We start from the raw sequence: 19,669 nt of genomic DNA on the forward strand, positions 1-19,669 counted from the left end.
GCATTTTATTAAATTTTATTCAGTGCACCATATATCTTTTAATTAACGTATTAGGTGCAATAATTTTAAATGTATACAAGTCTAGCCTTGGTAATCCAGCTGATGCCAATAAAGAAGCTGAATGAAATTTGGTAAGAACAAAATTTATATTTATATCTAGCTACCACTTACAAAAGGTATGTTTTAGTAATCTGGCACAAAAAAAGAGTGTATCAAAGATCGAGGCTCATCTGCATACATATATATAATCATCAAATACAATCTTTGCTGCTGAAAATGTGTGAGAAAAACTGATATTAGATGCCTATACAGAAATGAACCTTATGTCCCTTGGGTAAGGGATCAGGTTGTATTTAACTATGAAGTGATCAGTATGATTCCTGCATGATTAACAGGTTTAATGGATAACACAAGAATACTGCTTGTTATTTTGATATCATCTTTTTCAATTCTCCAACAAACTCTTAAAATATTTTAAGTCTATGTCCTTTTGATAAAGGACTGGAAATCTTGGAAAGTATTTTAAAAAGATAAGAATATCCTGTACTTGAGGTCATGCGTTTAACACCTGGAGCCAATAAATGTCTAAGTGAAGGTGTTAATTAGGTAAAGCTTGCCTTCACATAGCCACTTCCGGGTATTGAGGATAAATTACAATAGATAATGTATAACGGGACTGCAGTTTGACTTAGAGGGATCAAGGATTTCAAGAAATTGAGAGTTCGAGAAATCAAGAATAAATTTGCTTAATATACTTATATAGGGCAAAAATCAGGACCGGAGACTTACTTCCAGTGATCGAGAACTTGGAGAGATCGAAGTTTGAGCCATCAAGAATTACCTGTATATACAGACTTAACTCTTGAAACACCCAGGTAGTCATGTGTTAAATAAACATGAATATGCAAAAGATGGGAATGTTTGTATATTAATTTGACTCACTCTTCTCTGCCGTTCTCTACACAAAGTGATAAATATATAATTTTCCCCAATATATCTACATAAAAATACGAGTCCCTGTTCAAGCTCAACACAACTTGTAAATAGGTATACGCCATATTAGTTTTCCCATCTCCAATAATGGCACTGGGGTATACCCTTTGCACTCGTTACACCTGACTGCTTTCTTGTCACAGGTACCTGAATGGAATGGACAACACCTGTTCATGTTGGTCTTACATTACCTTTGTTTACATTTTATTGCAGTTTACGTGTATTTGTGCTGCACTGACCTGTGTAACTGATGTAAATTTCTTTGGTAACTTTCTCTTTAGCCATGGAAGAAGCACACAGTTACTTTTGTTGCTACCGAGAGTTTTACAATAGTTATGTAGAATACCGGTGAAACCTTATTACACTCAACTGTGATCAAGTAAATGGCTTATGTAGGGGGCCATACAGTATTGGAAAATGCAGCGTAATATGGCAGACAAACGTAGATCTCTGCCTTTTAGAATAATGTACAGCTTTATATAATGCCCATCTCAAATCACAAGATCATGTCTAGAACAATCAGCATAGTCCCAGTTTGGGGATTCTGTAGCATTGATTAGTGGTTGACTTTTATGATATTTCTTGTCTAACAAGAATGGAGAAAATGTATGGCTTAAGACCTGGAATCGAACTTGGGACTCTGCATCACTAGTCAGGTGCTCTTATCCAGCTACCCAGACCAATATCCATGCAAGTCCTGGGGTGGTCAACAGCACTAAATTATGTAACAGGAAAGAAAATGCCTGGAGTGGGAATCAAACCGGTGACCCATATCACAAGCCCAGACTTACCCTTTTCTCAGCACACTTTAGTGCCAGCAAATCTTTAAAATTTTCCTATCACCCTTTTTCACTGTTGCCGCATGGTCATATTAAATTAATTGATCTTTAATATTTCCCATCTCATGGACTTCAGATACATTTGTAACTAATTAATGTTCACATCCAATCCAATATGGTGATGACAGATATGTATTTCCCAAAGTTTATCTCACTTCTTTACTGTATATACATCTATATAATTTCATACCCTCACAAACATTAATTTGTACTGAAATTTTGAACTGGTCTGAGAAGCGCGCACAAATCTTGACTGGCTCACCTCATTGGATACAACCCTGAGTTTCAAGCAACCATGGGGGACACAGCAGGTTGTTAATGTAACTAGAGGACTGCATTTGCAAGTTGATGGGATAAAGATTAGAAGCTCATGTGTGCATGCCTTTTTAATATGTAGCCTCAATTTATTATAAACTACTGTATCATTAATTTCTAGTAAGATTTTAAATATATCTTTGTTTCTTTCAAATTTTATTTTCTGTATAAGAAATTCCTGCCTGGCCCCCAATTATTTGTGATGCATTAACAGTAACACATGGGCAATTGTAATGAAGGCTAGTGAAAGCTAGGACCACCAAGAGTGACAAATTATTGTATTTCCTCATGTGAGAGGTTAAAATGAATTAGTTGCACTTTTAGCAGTTTTGAGAAACTGCTTGTTTGACTGCTTAAGTTTGTTCAATACTGAACTGCTAACACAAATTCTTAGCAGTTTCTTAACCAGTCTGTTAGCAGTTTTAAGGAATGCTAAGACTAAGACTGTTAGAAACTGCTTAAAAACTGCCAAAAAACCTCAAGACTGCCTAATAACTGTTTATAAACTGCTAAAATAAGCAGTTCACTTTGACTTGGGCCCTGCATCACTATTCAGGTGCTCTACCTACTGAGCTACCCAGACCAATATCCACAACCCTAACCACTACTCTTGCATACATGTTTGACTGATGACTTTTTAGTTCGGCAGTAAAAAAATATGTAGTATCAATACATGATTTAACCCTATAGAATGACATAGTACTGTCATTCCTCCAAGTCATTAAAATATAATGAATCTACAACTAATCAAATGAGGGATCCACAAGATTTAACTAAGTCACATTGCCCCATGAATAGGTAATGAGACTCCTAACTATACCCAAGTAAAGTGAAAGATATACGAGGGTTGTCCCAGAAAAATGCAAACTTTTTAAATATTTCATAAACTACCCAATCAAAATTATTCATTTTTGGCACAATGTTGGGAAATGATATTTTCGTCATTTTGACCAAATACTATCAGTCTGATTAAGATCAAACCTTCACTAGCTCCTTTTTATTTTGATTGTCATGCGACAATCAAAATAAAAAGGAGCTAGTGAAGGTTTGATTTTAATCAGACTGAAATACTATAAGGCTGGAATGTCATATGCATTTAGAAACAGCATTTAAAGGGTTTTAAATATCGGTGGTTGGCGCACAGCAATTTCTTGACTTTCAAAATTAGCATTGCCGTCTACGTTTTTCTTTATTACACGGCTCTATGGAAATATAATGTGACAAAAATTACATCCATAGAAACTGTACGATCTAGAGTACTCGTGTGTAAAAAATTAATACTTCGACTTCATAAATGACAAAATATGACGTTATATGACCAAACACTATTAGTTACATATTGTCAAAAATGGCGACGTCCTGCGATAATGCGGCACACCAAATTATCACTCAGTACTGTCACAGGTACTTATGGACAGGACCCCCCCCCCCCCCCCCCCCCAATTCAACCCCAATGTTTGTTAGACATTTTTTCACAAATTATATTTATTACACTTATTCATCATGTGTACCATAGAAAAAAATTGTGAAAACCCCAAAATAATCGTTCCACACAAAAATACCCCACTATACATTATAAGAGAGAAAGGTATGCCACTTCGGTTTGTTTACGTTGTATCCCCACTGGTCTTTCTGGGTTTAAAAACATGTATTTATTTTATTTTAACCTAAAATGTCGGTTCACAAAGTCTTTTCATATATTTCTGTCTTAGTTCATGCTATCGGATTGACTCTGCATCTCGAAAGAATCCCACAATTTCTCCTTAAACAGCATTGCAGTCAGTACATTGAAAAATCCTTTTGTTGGGCCAATTTAATACCAATCAAGAAACTTTGAACTTTGAACTCTCAATCTCTCTCTGTTTTTCCATGGTCCCCTAGACTTTGAAATATCTTGTAACCTGTATTGAATTTTCACCATTTTTTTAATTATCTACTCTTGCCATTCTTTTAGAGAATTGAAAACCTTTCTCTGAAGGATGCTTTGTGGCTTATATTGTTGAAACTGGCATATTGGTTCTCAAGAATCAAACAAAAGTGTGAAAAGATTCTGTTAAAATACACAAATTAACACATAGAAAACATAAAAAAAAAAACCTAAATTGATCAGAAAAGTTCACATAATTCTCTGGCTGAAGTAAGTTTAAAAGAACAGATGATCTCTTCTAAACAATTATTAGAAACAGTAAGTATAAATTCCAAATTTATGTGTTTTTCATTTACTTGTACACAATAAATATAAATGAAAATATCCAAGTAATTTGCATATTTCTGTGTATACCATTACCACACAATAAATACAAATGAAAATCTGATAAATTAGAAATAAATAGAAATAAAAATATCTGATTAACTTGCAATACATTAATAGTTTAATACCATAGTTCAAAATAATAATGGAAACCAGAAACAGTCATGGAAAATACAAAGCTTCAAAAGATCAGGAAAAGGGCTCATTTTGGCCCAGCCTGCTGCTTATTCCCATTTTATACACACACATTACTTACATTAGATAACAAATAATGGAAAATGCATTAGTATCAAAATATTGCATATACAATATATATATTTTTTTATATTTAGAGGGGATCAAAATTGCATAGTCTGTTCTGAAATACATGTATATAAACAGGTGTACCTAATTAGAGAATTCAGGCATTTTACAAGCAATAATATTGAAAGTTAGGAAAAGACATACAAGTAAAATTGAAAAATGATGAATTTGAGCAAACTAACTGGAAAAGATCACTGAGATTCCCTCATTTACAGACTTAATCCATTCAGATAACTGAGACTCCAATGCCAAACTGTTTGTCATGCAGAGGAGGGTAAAAGATTGGTTCCTTTTTAGGACAGGAGCTCTGAGACTCATCATGGAGACAGTCTATTAATTTAAAATCCTTGCTGACACAGATTTCAACTTCATACAGCAGCTGCTTCTTTGTTTTTTCCTGTAACAAAATATACCATCAATATTTTTCTTCAGAGTTATTTCCCTTACAGAAATTGAGAAGAAAAAGGCATACATGTATATCAAAAAGGCCCCTCAGCAGCCATATTTTTTTCAAAACATTAAATTTCAATTTATTTTAGCAAAATTAGTTTAAAATTCACAATAAATATGTTAACTTTTGTTATTTATATTTCAAAAGTTAATATGAGATTATCCCACAGTACATGTAGTTGATCCATACATAGATGCTTTTTCAACATGATAATTAACATTAGGGTCATGGGAAAATATGAGAGGCTGGCATTCAGAAATCGTCTATGCCATATATTGATTAGAGTTGCCTGTATGATGCATCCAGTATGTTTTCATTGCCATCAATCAAGATTCAGATGCTGCATTTTCAGCCAAAAAATGACCAGTTTAACGTTTTTGGAGCAGGTTTAAGTTTCTTGAGCAGATCACATATACCCAAGTCATTTCAAGTCTGACTTTGACCAAATTGCATGGACGTTGCTTCGAAGGAACTTGATTTAGATTTAGATGCTGGATCTGACTTACATTTTCTAGATAAGTGATCTTATCTTTCTAGATAAGAGTTTGAAGTGGGTCTAATTCTTAAGTAACTATAAGTCCTACCATGACCAAAATAACAGGGATGATGCATCTAGGGTTGAACACTAGAGCTGGTTCAGATGTTAAATATTACTTACATTTACAGGACACTTTTGGTGTTTTGGAGCAAGTCCATTCCCAACTATCGGTAACTAAAAATTCCTCCAGATTTAACGACTTGTTGCATATAGGGATGCACACTGCCAGAATACTGTATACAGGGTTGTTTTTGCCCCATGTTATTTTTTTGCCCTTTCAAATTTGCAAGTAATTTTGCCCTGTTTAAATTCGCCCAGAAACAGTTTTGTTTAAGATATAATACTGTTTACTTTGAATAAGCCCAATTTTAAATTCGGCCACTTCCGACAAGGGCGAAAGTGGCAAAAATAAAGCGGGGGCATAAAATTTCCTACTAAAAGATGATATTTGTTGAGGCGAGTTTTTTAATCTTTGATTACCTATCTTCTTAGTAAAGTCATACAACGGTGAAGAAATTAGTCTACACCTTACTTAAGAGACCCTGGAAATCATTTTTAAATTTGGCATTTTTCAGTCCCAGTTATGTTTTTGTGTTGCTTGCAGAGCAGAATGACACTTAGGGATCACCTCACCCAGTGTCTGTCTGTCCGTCCGTCTGTCCATCCATTTGTCATACCTTATATTTTGAGAAATGTAAAAGGCATGAATTTAATATTTTGCACATATATAGCACATATATGGCTTTTGTAAATACCATAGTTTACCAAGCCCTCAATCAAGATTTTGACCCAAGCCCAATATTGCATATATTTCAAGACAGTTATCATGTATTTTGTTTATCCTGCAACAAAATTTTTACATTTGACCTCCAAAATGGGTTATTTTCAACTTTCAGGTACATTTCTGCAGTTGAAACTATGACCATTTTGACTCTAACTTATCTTTTCCATGGCATTTTTTAAGTGGGAAAAAGTTTATGTACAAACTATTGATGAATTCTGATTTTTTTTTTTATCCTTCTGTATACCGGTAAATGAATGTTTTACAAGTTAAAGTGATCCTCTTTAATAGACAAGAGGCTGATGGGCCACAATGCTCACCTGAGTCAAAATGACCCTGTTGTTCTTAATCAGCAGACTTTTTTCTATTTTATATCATGTAAAACATTGATCCCTATTGTGACCCCAACCTACCCCAGGTGTCATGATTTGAACAAACTTAAATCTCTACTATCTGAAATTGCTTTCATTTTCATATGACTAAACATTGCTTTCCTGTTCTTGAGAAGACCTGTTCTTGAGAAGAAGATTTTAAAAGAAGTGATCCCACCATACTCCTGAGGGTCATGATTTATACAAACTTACATCTACACAACCTGAAGATACTTTTATATCAATATAACTAATCATGGCTTTGCTGTTCTTGAGAATAAGATTTTTTAGGATTTTTCCCTTTATAAATTCCTGTTAAAATTTGATTCCACACTGTAGTCCAATCCTACATGTACCCCCAGGGGTCATGATTTGTTAAATTTTCACTACCTGAGGTTGCTTCCTTATCAATATGAACAATCATGGATTTGATGTTCTTGAAAAGAAGATTTTTAAAAAAAATTCCCTATATATTCCTATTTCATTATATGAACAATCATGGATTTGATGTTCTTGAAAAGAAGATTTTTAAAAAAAATTCCCTATATATTCCTATTTCATTATATTTTTTGGGGGCCGAAAAACATCCTTATCATAAAACTCCTCCTCAGTCCAGTTCCATACCTTGTCAAAAACACACTGCACCACTGTGTTCACTCCTAGTTCCCTCTTCAGAGCTGCTTCTGTTTCATTAGCCTTCAAAAGTATCAAGTTATGATTCATTTATCAAAACAGAAAACAAGTAAATTAAATAATGCTTTATAAATGTAAATGTAAAATCCTGTGGAAAAGGGGTATTTGTAATGTGTGTATCTGTTATTTGAATGATTTTGAGTATAAAAAGATATTTGAATCAAAGATTTCAATTGATGTGAAAAGCTAACTCAACAAATCAAAAACATTTCTTTAAATTATAGGGGAAAAAACACTAAATATGAATGCTAAAGTTTGCAGAATTAATTGATAGATCTACACAGAAATTTTATTTCTGAATCAATTGAGTTTATGATCACAAACGGAAAAGAGATGATTTACAGAACATGGCACTTCTGATGGAGTGTCCAGTCCAGAATTAAAGGGATAAAGAAAAAGTGCTGAAGTTGACATCCTTCAAAATTTTCATTAGAATCTCATGACTTGCATTTCTTGAGACCTTTTCAGACCATTATATCATAAAAACTTGTTTGGAAACTTTTTTTAACTGAAAAATTATCAAAACTATGAAATTTGGGTGTGTTTGAATGCCTTACATCCTGACAGTTTTATTCACTAAAATTTATTCTAAATATTAATTCAAATTACACATCATCTCCATATTTGTTGTGAGGGGATAATAAAGGCTACAGCATGCAAGACAAAGTCACTCAATTCTTCAAAGTCCATGGATTTATCAGATTTACTTTTAAGATTATATTTAGGAAAAGTTAAAAATCTGAGGTGTATTCATAAAAGATATTAAAACTATAATCAAGGAAAGTCAGTAAAAAATGTAAGAATTAAAGACAAACCAAACACCAATGTTGTCAGTCAGTGATGTTCAGTGATGTGTGCAATTATTTTAAGTTTGATAGTTGACCATATTACTGTCGACCATATTAAAAGGTTGACAGTTGACAGTTTCTTTTCTATCATTCTGTCAATCTTGCATGGTTGACAGTTGACAGTTTCCTTTCTAATCAACTGTCAACCTTACATAGTTGACAGTTTCCATTGTAATCTACTGTCAACTGTAGACAGTTGACAATCAACAATTTTACTCTTTCTCACCTGATGGGATTGTTAATATTACAACAGAAGTATTTTAATTCTTATAAGGACATTATGTTAGATCTGAGAGATTAGAGTTGGTACTTGCAAACAATTCGACTGATTATGGTTAGATTCACAACCATATGAGTGGTTTGGGTTAGTCCTTGCACATTGATGAGAGTTAGTCTAGCACCCCACCTAAGAGATTAGGGTTAGTCCTCATACACTAATCGACTGATCAGGTTAGTCTCACACCAACCGAGAGATTAGTGTTAGTCCTCGCACATGCTTCAACTGATTAGGGTTAGTCTTGCACCCTGCCAAGGGATTAAGGATAGTCCTCGTAAAGCATTTGATTTGGTTAGTGTTAGTCTATAGCCCATGGCAAAACAACATTTGAGCACCTTTTTCTTGGGAAGTTTAGTTGTCCTTGTATCAAATGTTAACTGTTGAGTTGTCCCCATTTGACAATAGGACATGAATATGAAAGGTGTCAATTGTCTACCCTTGACCTGTCCCTGGTCTATACTAGGTCATGAATATGGAAGGTGTCAAATGTCAACTGTTGACCTGTCCTCAATCAATGCTAGAAAATCGAAGTCAAAAGTGAACACTATCAACAATCGGTCTATGGAAATAGAGTATTTTTACAGGTACTATTTTATCCACATGTTGGAGTTGAGCCTTTGGTAAAAGATTATGAAGAATGCCATTGTCACTGAATATTATTTTGAATATTCAAAATTGTAAACAACTCAGCAATGCAAGTGTGTCCATGCCCCTTTGTCTGAGATATGGGACCGTGACATTACCCACCATTGATATGTGTGCTTAGAATTGGAGTTCCTTAGAAATTTAGATTTGAGTACACTTACCATGTAACCAGCTGTGTTGCTTGTTATTATTCCCTGGTTCAGAAGTATTCTAAAGCACAAAATACATTATTATCACACATTTATTAAAATATTTTTGAAATATATCACAAAAACTAATTTGTAGTGAATAACTAAAAACATTTACTTTGTAAGGTTGTATTGAGCATGTAGTTTAAGTCCCATCTGGAAGTACTTGAGTTCATTAGAGGTAGCAGGTAATGAGGTAGCACAGGTTCCATGTTTTGACCACTCGTGTTCCCTTCAAAAAAGGCATGTATACTCTTCACCAAACATTTCATTCAATGAAATGTTACAGATAATTAATGTAGTATTTTCTCTAGCAGAAAGCTAAATTGATCTACCAGAAACTGTTTGCTCCTGTATCTGGATAGAGGTTTGGCCAAAATTTCTTCAAATCTGGCAACAGCGTCTGAAACAATATATAAATGTATACCTACATTTAAGATGTCAGGACTGAATGGTTCTCAATAAAAGGCTGATTTAAGCACTGGTTTCTTTCTTTTTCTCTTATCAGTGCTTAATGCTGAATATTTATTAGCAAACATTTGTTTGGTAAGTTCAGATTTGTTCAAACACATTGTCTTAGTTAGCACAGAACATGATATTTTACAAGTTATGTGATGGAAATTGGTATGTGCTTCACCAAGCTAATTCGGAATACTATTCGAACACATAAAATTATCATATAATGATTTACAATCATCTGTACCAGTAACCTACAGCTATGTGTAAGTGACCATATTATCAATTTCGTTTTGAAATCTCTGTCAATACTGGTGCCATATGGAAAGGAGTGAAAGAGATATCATGTATATTTCTATTCATGCATGACATTGTCATGCATATCTATCAACTTAATCTTCAATTCAGGGCAGGTAAATGTAATTTCTTGAAATTTACAAAGCAGTAAGGGTTGAATAATATTTAACTATTTTATTGTTCCACAGTCTGAAATCATTTTGACAATCAATTCAGCCTCAAATTGACCAAAATCTTTGACAAATTAAAAGAAATAAAATTACATAACATATGAAAGTAACAGAAGCTACTATAAAAAGAACCCAAACCCCGTGTTAAGTGCAGTCATCCTTTCCCATCTTCTTATGCTTAGTCATCCTTTGAGGGAAAAAAAATATGCCAATGTCCAAAGGGACCAAGTCCTTTTACTGGACCAAGATTATGAGGATATTAATGCCTGGTATTTCAAGCAAGATTGCTTTTTCTCAATGTTCAATATCCAGAAAAGCTTTGTTGAAATACATACCTTGACCCTTTCAAAATTAAATGGCCAAGAGGTGTTACAATTTTCTGGTCCTTTAGATTTAGAGTCTGCTGTTGGCCTAAAATAAAAATAATACCACATATAATTTTTAATACCAAGATGATTTTTTTTTGTTCAAACTGAACAAGATTGAAGTCCAAAGACTTTGACAGTCACCTGATTATCATGAGTATTTTCACATTTATTTGTTACTTTCTATTAAGGCAGAGGCTACCATTATATCACATATATATTATATATTACATATAAACATATAATATATATATATATATATATATATATATATATATATATATATATATATATATATATATATATATATATATATATATATATATATAATCAGCTTGTTGCTCTACATTGATTATTGTATACTTTAAACCTATAAATTGTATAGTTCTTGGTAATACAATACATAATAAAGAAAACAGTTTGCCTTTTACCTATCAAGTAGTAAAGCAAAAAAAAAATTTGAAGATGGCATTTTTACTTTATTCTCAGATATTGATACATTTTATTCTATGCTGCATGTCAAAATTGGTTACACAAGGTTCTCGTGTTTTTGAGAAGAGGCTAAAAATGTTAAAACATTATAACCAACAAACAGTAGGTGACAAGAATGGAGAGTACAATTTTATATCTCCTGGTTGACTCGGGTGAGCCAAAAAATGACATCAAACCTTTATAAAACTGATCAACATAACGTGTTGCTAATTATTAGTGTCTAAATTAGCAATAAGCCTACTTTCACTCACTTTCAAATCTAATTAAAATTAGATCTTTGATCTGCTCCAACTAGATTGCTACACTTTGTGTAGTGATCTAGTGGTGAGCAGATCAAAGATCTAATTTCAATTAGATTGACTCGGTTTCTCAACAGCTTTTCTAAATCATTCTGTATTAGCCATGCTTTCTGATATAATGATGACCAAATAAGGACTGAAAGAAAATGGTTTAGACAAGTTAGCGGTCACAAAATTAGCAATGGAGATATGAAGGTAAAACCCCTGATTTTACTGGAATGATTATTACTAAGAAAACATTGGCAAATATAAATACATGTATTACAGACAAACATTTCCTTTTCCTTAAATAATCATAAAAACTAATACTATAAAATAACATAATACTACCGGTAAATGAATATTGAGGAAATTTTTCATGCAAAAGATTTCCCTCTACCGGTATATTAAGTTACCAACTACCAAGGTCAAAGAATGATTGAGGAAGAATATTTTTCATTTACTATATGCATTATGAAGATCATTTTTGATTCACCTTAACATTAAAATCCAAAGAACTGAAGGATCAATTGTGGCTGAACACAAAGTCTGAGACTGGCATGTCATTTATAAATACAGTACATGTGCCAGTACACTGTAACAAATTTACAGGTACCTTTATACTTATGAATAAACTCACCATATATAAGTTAATCTGTATACTTATGAAGAAACTCAACATATACAAAGTTATTTGTACTTATGAATAAACTCACCATACACAAAGTTATCTGTATACTTATGAATAAACTCACCATATACAAAGTTATCTGTATACTTATGAATAAACTCACCATATACAAAGTTATCTGTATACTTATGAATAAACTCACCATATACAAAGTTATCTGTATACTTATGAATAAACTCACCACATACAAAGTTATCTGTATACTTATGAATAAACTCACCACATACAAAGTTAATCTGTATACTTATGAATAAACTCACCACATACAAAGTTAATCTGTATACTTATGAATAAACTCACCACATACAAAGTTAATCTGTATACTTATGAATAAACTCACCATACACAAAGTTATCTGTACTTATGAATAAACTCACCATATACAAAGTTAATCTGTATACTTATGAATAAACTCACCATATACAAAGTTATCTGTATACTTATGAATAAACTCCCCATATACAAAGTTATCTGTATACTTATGAATAAACTCACCATATATAAGTTAATCTGTATACTTATGAATAAACTCACCATATATAAGTTAATCTGTATACTTATGAAGAAACTCACCATATATAAGTTAATCTGTATACTTATGAATAAACTCACCACATATAAGTTAATCTGTATACTTGTGAATAAACTCATCACATACAAAGTTAATCTGCATACTTATGAATAAACTCACCATATATAAGTTAATCTGTATACTTGTGAATAAACTCATCACATACAAAGTTAATCTGCATACTTATGAATAAACTCACCATATATAAGTTAATCTGTATACTTATGAAGAAACTCACCATATATAAGTTAATCTGTATACTTATGAAGAAACTCACCATATACAAAGTTATCTGTACTTATGAATAAACTCACCATATATATGTTAATCTGTATACTTATGAAGAAACTCACCATATACAAAGTTAATCTGTATATTCATGAATAAACTCACCACATACAAGTTACCTGTATACATATGAATAAACTCACCATATACAAAGTTATCTGTATACTTATAAATAAACTCACCATAAACCATGTATACCCCAACCATTCACTGTAGGTGGTATTACACAAACTTTATGCTGAAAATAAAAGAATTCACAAGTAATTTCAATTTTATATTGACTTTATGTATTATTGTGGCAATGTGCAGGGGCTTAAAACTTAATTTGTGCATAGAATATATACATGTACATCAAGTCAGTCTACAGATGAATATTGGTGCAATTTTTTCTACTTCCAGTGTGTATTTTAATAACAATTTCTCAGAATTTATTTCAAAAACTTGTAGCATTTAGCTGGACTGGGGTATTAGAAATATAGTGGCATATTTATTTACTTTTGTAACATGAGCAGCTGTTAACCAAATACATATATGTATGTATAGCAAACCCTTTTACTATTTTATACTATCTATTCATAATGTAAGACGACTCTTCAATTAGAAAAAATAATGGTTTAAAACTTAAGAAGGTATAATATCTTAATTTAAAAAGATGTATATTAAGGAAAAAAAACTTCGTGCTAAAGAAATTACATATAATGTTTTTCTGTGTTAAAGAGATGTCATATTTCTCTAGAAAACAAGAGAACTTTCTGTAACTAATTATTTATTGATATGAAATTACTCTTTGATCTGATTTGAACATATTTTATTGTCTATAAACTTTACAGCTGGGATTGGGCAAAAGTTCTTAAAACTTAATATGACCTTTCCCTACATATGAATTATACCAAACATACAGGTAAACTTCGTTATCTCGACATCGACGGGACCATCGGAAAATGTCGAGATATCCGAGGTGTCGAGATATCAGAGTTGAGACTTGACGTCCAAGATTTCATTGCATAGCAAAACAGACAAGCTTATTATATGTACATGACTTTAATATAGACTGTAGCTCAACATATTTCATTATTCCCTCTATTTTTATTAAAAATCTAGAAGTTATTTTAAAAATCTTGTTTATAAAACGTGTTCCTTATCGAAATATTTCTAAATTCACAAAGTTTCAGCACAAAGTTACAGCATTGAGCTGCATTCGAGTGTAACTTGCCTTTTCGTCAGAACAGGATACGAAATGCGCTCTATAAACTTCGAACCGTATAAAGTCGACATCCGATATATGGTAAAAAAAAAAAATAATAAATGCGGATTATTTTTTTCTTATTTCATTCAGAAAGAATATACAATAAAATTATTTTTTTTAGAGAGATTTGTGTATCTTAACTAACGTAGTGATGTTACGGATGCACGAATTACGACTGATTCTGTCAATCGTGTCGTTAATTGGATTGTTTCCTGTTGAATACATTTTAACTACAAAATATCATTAAAACTTTTTTTTTAATTCCTTAGTATGAATTTTTCAGTGTGTTTTTGTTATTCATTGTACTTTAGTTATCTTTTTCAAATTTAAAAGTTATGTTACGTTTCGATATACATTTACGCAGAATCGTGTAGATTTAGCAATGATATTACCCAAGCTCAATTAACTTCTCAAAGACGCCGAAGGGGCTTGGGATTCACCTACAAACACAGTCTATAAAATTAATTAAGCAGCTTGCAGTCAAAACATGGGTGTGAAAGGTGTGAAACTTTGACGAAGTCGAGATACCCTGAGTTGTCCGTGCGTGACGAGCGACCCTGTCTGACAAACAGTTAGGTTCAGTAGAGCAGAAAATTGCCGATGTCGACATATGCCAGGTAAATTTTGCTCTTGGGACTGTGAATATACGTCGAGATAACCCGGGTTGTCGACATTACCGAGGTCGACATATCAGAGTTTTTGCAAATCATTTATATAGTAAATACTGCCGGGACCGCGGAAGGATGTCGACATATCCCAGGTTGTCGACATATCCGATGTCGAGATACCGAAGTTTACCTGTATTTACATACATGGGTTTCAGAAATTACTCTTTATAAATAAGCAAAAAAAAAAAAAAAAAAACACAAACAAAAACAAACAAAAAAAAAACACACAAACAAAAACAAAAAAATCAAAACAAAATAGCCAAAAATTTTAAAGTGAAAAGGTGATAGTTTTAGGAAAATAAATTTCTCTATGCTTGACATACTTTTTGTTTCATAAAAAAAGAGATCGTAAATCTTACTGAATATTAGAAATACCTGATGTTTTGTGAATAAATATGACAAAGGTAAAATAGTGTGTCATTAACCATTACTTTGAAAAAATTTTAGTTCTGTTATTTACATGTTAAGAAGGTTTTAGGAGGTAATATCAAAGGACACTAATTCTGAGAACCTTAGTACCTCTGCACAAACAGCAACTGGCCACTGCTGGGCAAAGGTAAAATGACTCCAATCTTCTCTGGCATATCTACAAGTAAAGGTTGTTGTATGTAAAATATATATAATTTCAATAAAAAAAAATTATCAATTACTTGTCACAACAATTTTAACAAGTTTTACAATTACTCAACCTACTAAATTTTAATTGATGAAAAAAGTTCAATGTGTATGCATGGACTTTGTGTTAAGGGTTAAGTGGACAGAGTACATAAACTTGAACATTAATAGTTCTTCTGATACATATAGAAAATTACAGTATATATATATTTGTTGACCGTATAAAATGAATAGTCACTCACACTGAAACCGTGGAAAAGAGGATGGTTATAAAGATCCCACAAAAGTCTGCCATATTTTCTCTGAAAGGGAAAGATATTCACATCACAGCTACCCACATTCAGCAGAAGCAAACCTCACTCTGGGGGGGGGGGGGGTAACAAGTGCAATATATTTAGACAACAGACATCCAAAAATAGGATTAAAAATAACTGTTAAATATTAGGTTTGAAATAATATATGATAAATCCATACGAAATGAATACATTTGTAATTAGATGTCAACTTTGGAAACAAACCTGCACATATGATATAGGTCTATCAACAAAACAGTGTTTCTCCACGAAATTTGCGTGATATAATATACCACCAGGAACTGTTTTGTTGATCAATCAGCTGTCGAACAAAATCACATGACCTGCTTCTGTTTACCTGTTTACAACCCTACTCTTTCCTCTGATGTGCGCACGATTACAGTCTTACATGATTAAATCACTCTCGGATAAGTCACTATAAAATATTATATATAAAACTTAAGTTCTTTAGCATTACAGTATTGCTTAATCAGTTAATAATTTCATTTATCCTTTGTTCATACTCTATATAAGTACTTTGCTGTCTGCGTATTTTCAATGGATTGATTATGTTATCTCCAGAATTGAAGAATTCTAAGGAAGGGAAATAACTTTCTTAGCTTTGATTTGAAAAAAACTAAAGGTTCATGGGAATTCATCTAATATTGCTGTGCTAGATGAGTTGGATCAATTTCCACTATTTAACTTGTAATATGAAAATATGTTTAATTTTTATTTTGGTGTCTGCATTTAATTAGGATTCTGGAAGATAAAAACATCGGGGTTTAAGAGTATCTTGGCAAAGGAAACTTTTTTTACGCTACAACAGAAATTTTCCTTAGCTTCTTTAAAATTAGACATACCACATAAAACTGTAATAAATTAGCATTAGAGGAGCATATTATAGTAATTAAAAAATCTGTGGACAATTAAAAACATTTGATTTCTAAATTGAATTCTGGAAAATTTACTTTTTTATAGTTATTAATAAAATAAATTTAAATGAATATACATTGCAAAACTACATACAATTACCATTCAAGAAACCCGAGAGAAAAATCATAACAAATCTATGAATTACTAGTGCTCACACATTGCATATTGAAATGAGGAGATACTCATGACCACATATTCCTAAAGAAAAACGTGTATGTTATTCTTTCAAGCTATTCAGTCATTGAAAATGAAAAACATGTTGTACTTTATTGTCCTAGCTACAATCAATGTAATTTACAATATTGCGATATATTTCAACCCTCCAATTAAAAGTGTTAAATTTGTTTGAAGAGAATGTAACTTTCTAAAGAAGTGTTTTGACATCAGAAAGGAATTAAACCTCTGTTATTACAGCCCTCACTTATAAATATGTTTGTATTAATTGAGTGAATGACAGAAGTTTCACAGTCTCATGAATAATTTTTACTTCACATCCCAACGGGTACTACTAAACAGAGAACCCTAGAGAACTCTAAAGAACTTTAGAGAACCCTAATGATTTTTAATTATTTATTGTCTGTAAAAGAAATATTTATGTTTTAAATAACCAATATATCATACAAAAACAAAATAAAACTTGAAAAAAAATATCATGCCACGTTTGTGCTTAATTTTAACAGAATACTAATCTCTGAAGACTTTTCATACTTTTTTGTGATAAAAGTAGTAAGAAATTAATTTTATTATATGTTTTACAACAGAGTGAATGGTTAGGAGTTCTGCACGACTTAAGAAATAAAATATAGTGTGTAAAAGACTTGTAAAATTGTGTGAAAAAATTGTTAGCCTATTTCAATAAATAACGTCTTCTGAAATTCAATCGGGATCGGGATTGGATAAAATATTTTACCGTAAATTTGTAAATTTTGTTAAGTTTTTCAACTATTTTCGAGGGAAAACATACATAAAATAATCTTGTTTTTGATTTTTTTGATAAAATATGGCACATAAATTGAAAATCATGTCAAATATATATATAATTTATTTGAGTTCATCAAATACATGAAATAAACCTCGAGTTCTCTAGGTTCTCTAGAGTTCTCTAGGGTTCTCTGTTTAGTAGGACCGCATCCCAACTATCACACATGAGTACGACACTAGCTTAGAGATCACTTTACCTGGCGTCTGTCTGTCTGTCATACCGTATACCTCAAGAACCATTAGAGGTATAGGGATTTGATATAAACTGACTCATATATTGCTCATAAGAATGGCTTTTGTAAAATACCAGGGTCAATGACCTCGTGAGCTTTGAATTTGACCTTTGACCTAATTTTCAAAATACACCATAGTTTTGATATACATACATGAATGTACATGTATAACATGTATATTCTATGAACTTTTAATGGCAATTAAGTTTCAGCTTCACAAACCAACTGGCCTTGATCTTTGGCCTATTTTCAAGAATATGCCGAACCATTAACGTATTCATAAATTTTGAGAAGCATGGCTTTGTTAAATGTTTATAACCTACTGACATTTTCTTTCAAATTTATTCATTACATTAACCACACAAAACTGAAAGTAATAATTAAAAAAGATTCTAATAGGCAGATAGAAATTTCTGGACTTGACAGAAAGGTCATTGTTGTTCTCGACTTGAGATGTAAACCGTGTGATGTCCCCATTTTTCCGCGTTAGTTCAGGATCAACTTGGGCTTGTGAATCTTGGGGATGTTGAAATAAACTTGTATTAATGGATGGTTATTTCTTATAAATTCAATTCGAATTTTCATTTTTAACTTAAATTTATATCGACTGTAACTTTTATGATAAATATTATTTATCGCTGTCTTACTCTTTGTATTTTTTAAAACTAAAATGCTAGTACAATATTTAAAAAGTTGATTAACGTCATTTAGTTTTATTTATAACATGCTATAGCATGCAACACATCCATTCCTTGGAACACCCTAGTTTAAGATTCTAATTCAAACTCCAATGGTCAACCGATATCATGCAGTAAATCTCTATGTCTGTATATCATTGTTAATTAACATTTATCTATTATTTACAAGGTCTACCTTCAGATCATTAAAAACTATAAAGTCAAAGTATACTTTTTGTATTATATATATTATAAAAATTCCTGTATAAATCTCTTATTCAATTGACCATTCAATTACATTATTTACAGTGATTAATTATCAGAGGGGGGGGGGGGGGTAACTTCTCTCAACGTAGAATACAAATTAATAGCCCTACCCAGCACCAAGCTATAGAGTCCTGTCCTTACACCAGAACCCCTGACCCAGGGGCCATGAAATTCACAATTATTGAAGAGGAACCCTTGCTCATTATACTTATGCACTTAGTGTCTTTGCTCAATACCAAAGAGGCTGAGAAGAAGAAATACATATTATTCACTGTATTATCAACAGAGCCCCTCCATCAGAACCCCTGACTCTGGAGCCACCAATTCCACAATTTTGGAAGAGGCATTATTGCTCATTATAACCATGCACCTACATGTAGTTTCTCTGCTCAACATACAAGGGGAGAGAAGAAGATTTTAAAATAATTCATGCATTTTCACTATATGATCATTAAGGCCCCAATCTTAAATCCTGAACCTCTGGCCCTGGGGATTTGAAATTCAAAATTTAGAAGAGAGCTCAATGCTTATTACAATCATGCCAACAGTCTAACTGCTTGATGCCCCAGATTAAAAAAGATTTCTTAAGATAGCATTAATCTGACGTCTCAGGTCCCAATCTCTGTCTGTAATGAGAGTGAAAACAATCAAG

The 19,669-nt window shown here is 32.1% G+C and overlaps 1 protein-coding gene across 1 annotated transcript; it reads right to left on the reverse strand.

Moving 5' to 3' along the window:
• Nucleotides 1-4,411: 4,411 nt before the first annotated feature.
• LOC133183555 (ribonuclease Oy-like) lies at nucleotides 4,412-16,410 on the reverse strand. The gene is made up of 10 exons (XM_061318497.1): nucleotides 16,149-16,410; nucleotides 15,873-15,932; nucleotides 15,535-15,601; nucleotides 13,284-13,339; nucleotides 10,752-10,827; nucleotides 9,829-9,896; nucleotides 9,612-9,725; nucleotides 9,467-9,515; nucleotides 7,467-7,538; nucleotides 4,412-5,098 (listed from the first exon to the last, which is right to left on the reverse strand). The coding sequence occupies exons 1-10, from the start codon at nucleotides 16,154-16,156 to the stop codon at nucleotides 4,928-4,930; spliced, it is 741 nt and encodes a 246-aa protein (XP_061174481.1). The 5' UTR covers nucleotides 16,157-16,410; the 3' UTR covers nucleotides 4,412-4,927.
• Between the last annotated feature and the right edge of the window lie 3,259 nt (nucleotides 16,411-19,669).

Source organism: Saccostrea echinata, unplaced genomic scaffold (assembly GCF_033153115.1).
Source record: "Saccostrea echinata isolate AGI-Se365-2 ecotype Australia unplaced genomic scaffold, CSIRO_AGI_Sech_v1 ptg000009l, whole genome shotgun sequence".
Taxonomy (NCBI): domain Eukaryota; kingdom Metazoa; phylum Mollusca; class Bivalvia; order Ostreida; family Ostreidae; genus Saccostrea; species Saccostrea echinata.

Excerpts from the sequence above, each read along its gene's own strand:
- LOC133183555 (XM_061318497.1), bottom strand. Across the intron at positions 13,340-15,534 it reads CAGTTGCTGTTTGTGCAGAG|CATAAAGTTTGTGTAATACC; the intron begins GTACTAAGGTTC and ends TTTTATTTTCAG. Across the intron at positions 5,099-7,466 it reads TGCAGTGTGTTTTTGACAAG|GAAAAAACAAAGAAGCAGCT; the intron begins GTATGGAACTGG and ends ATTTTGTTACAG.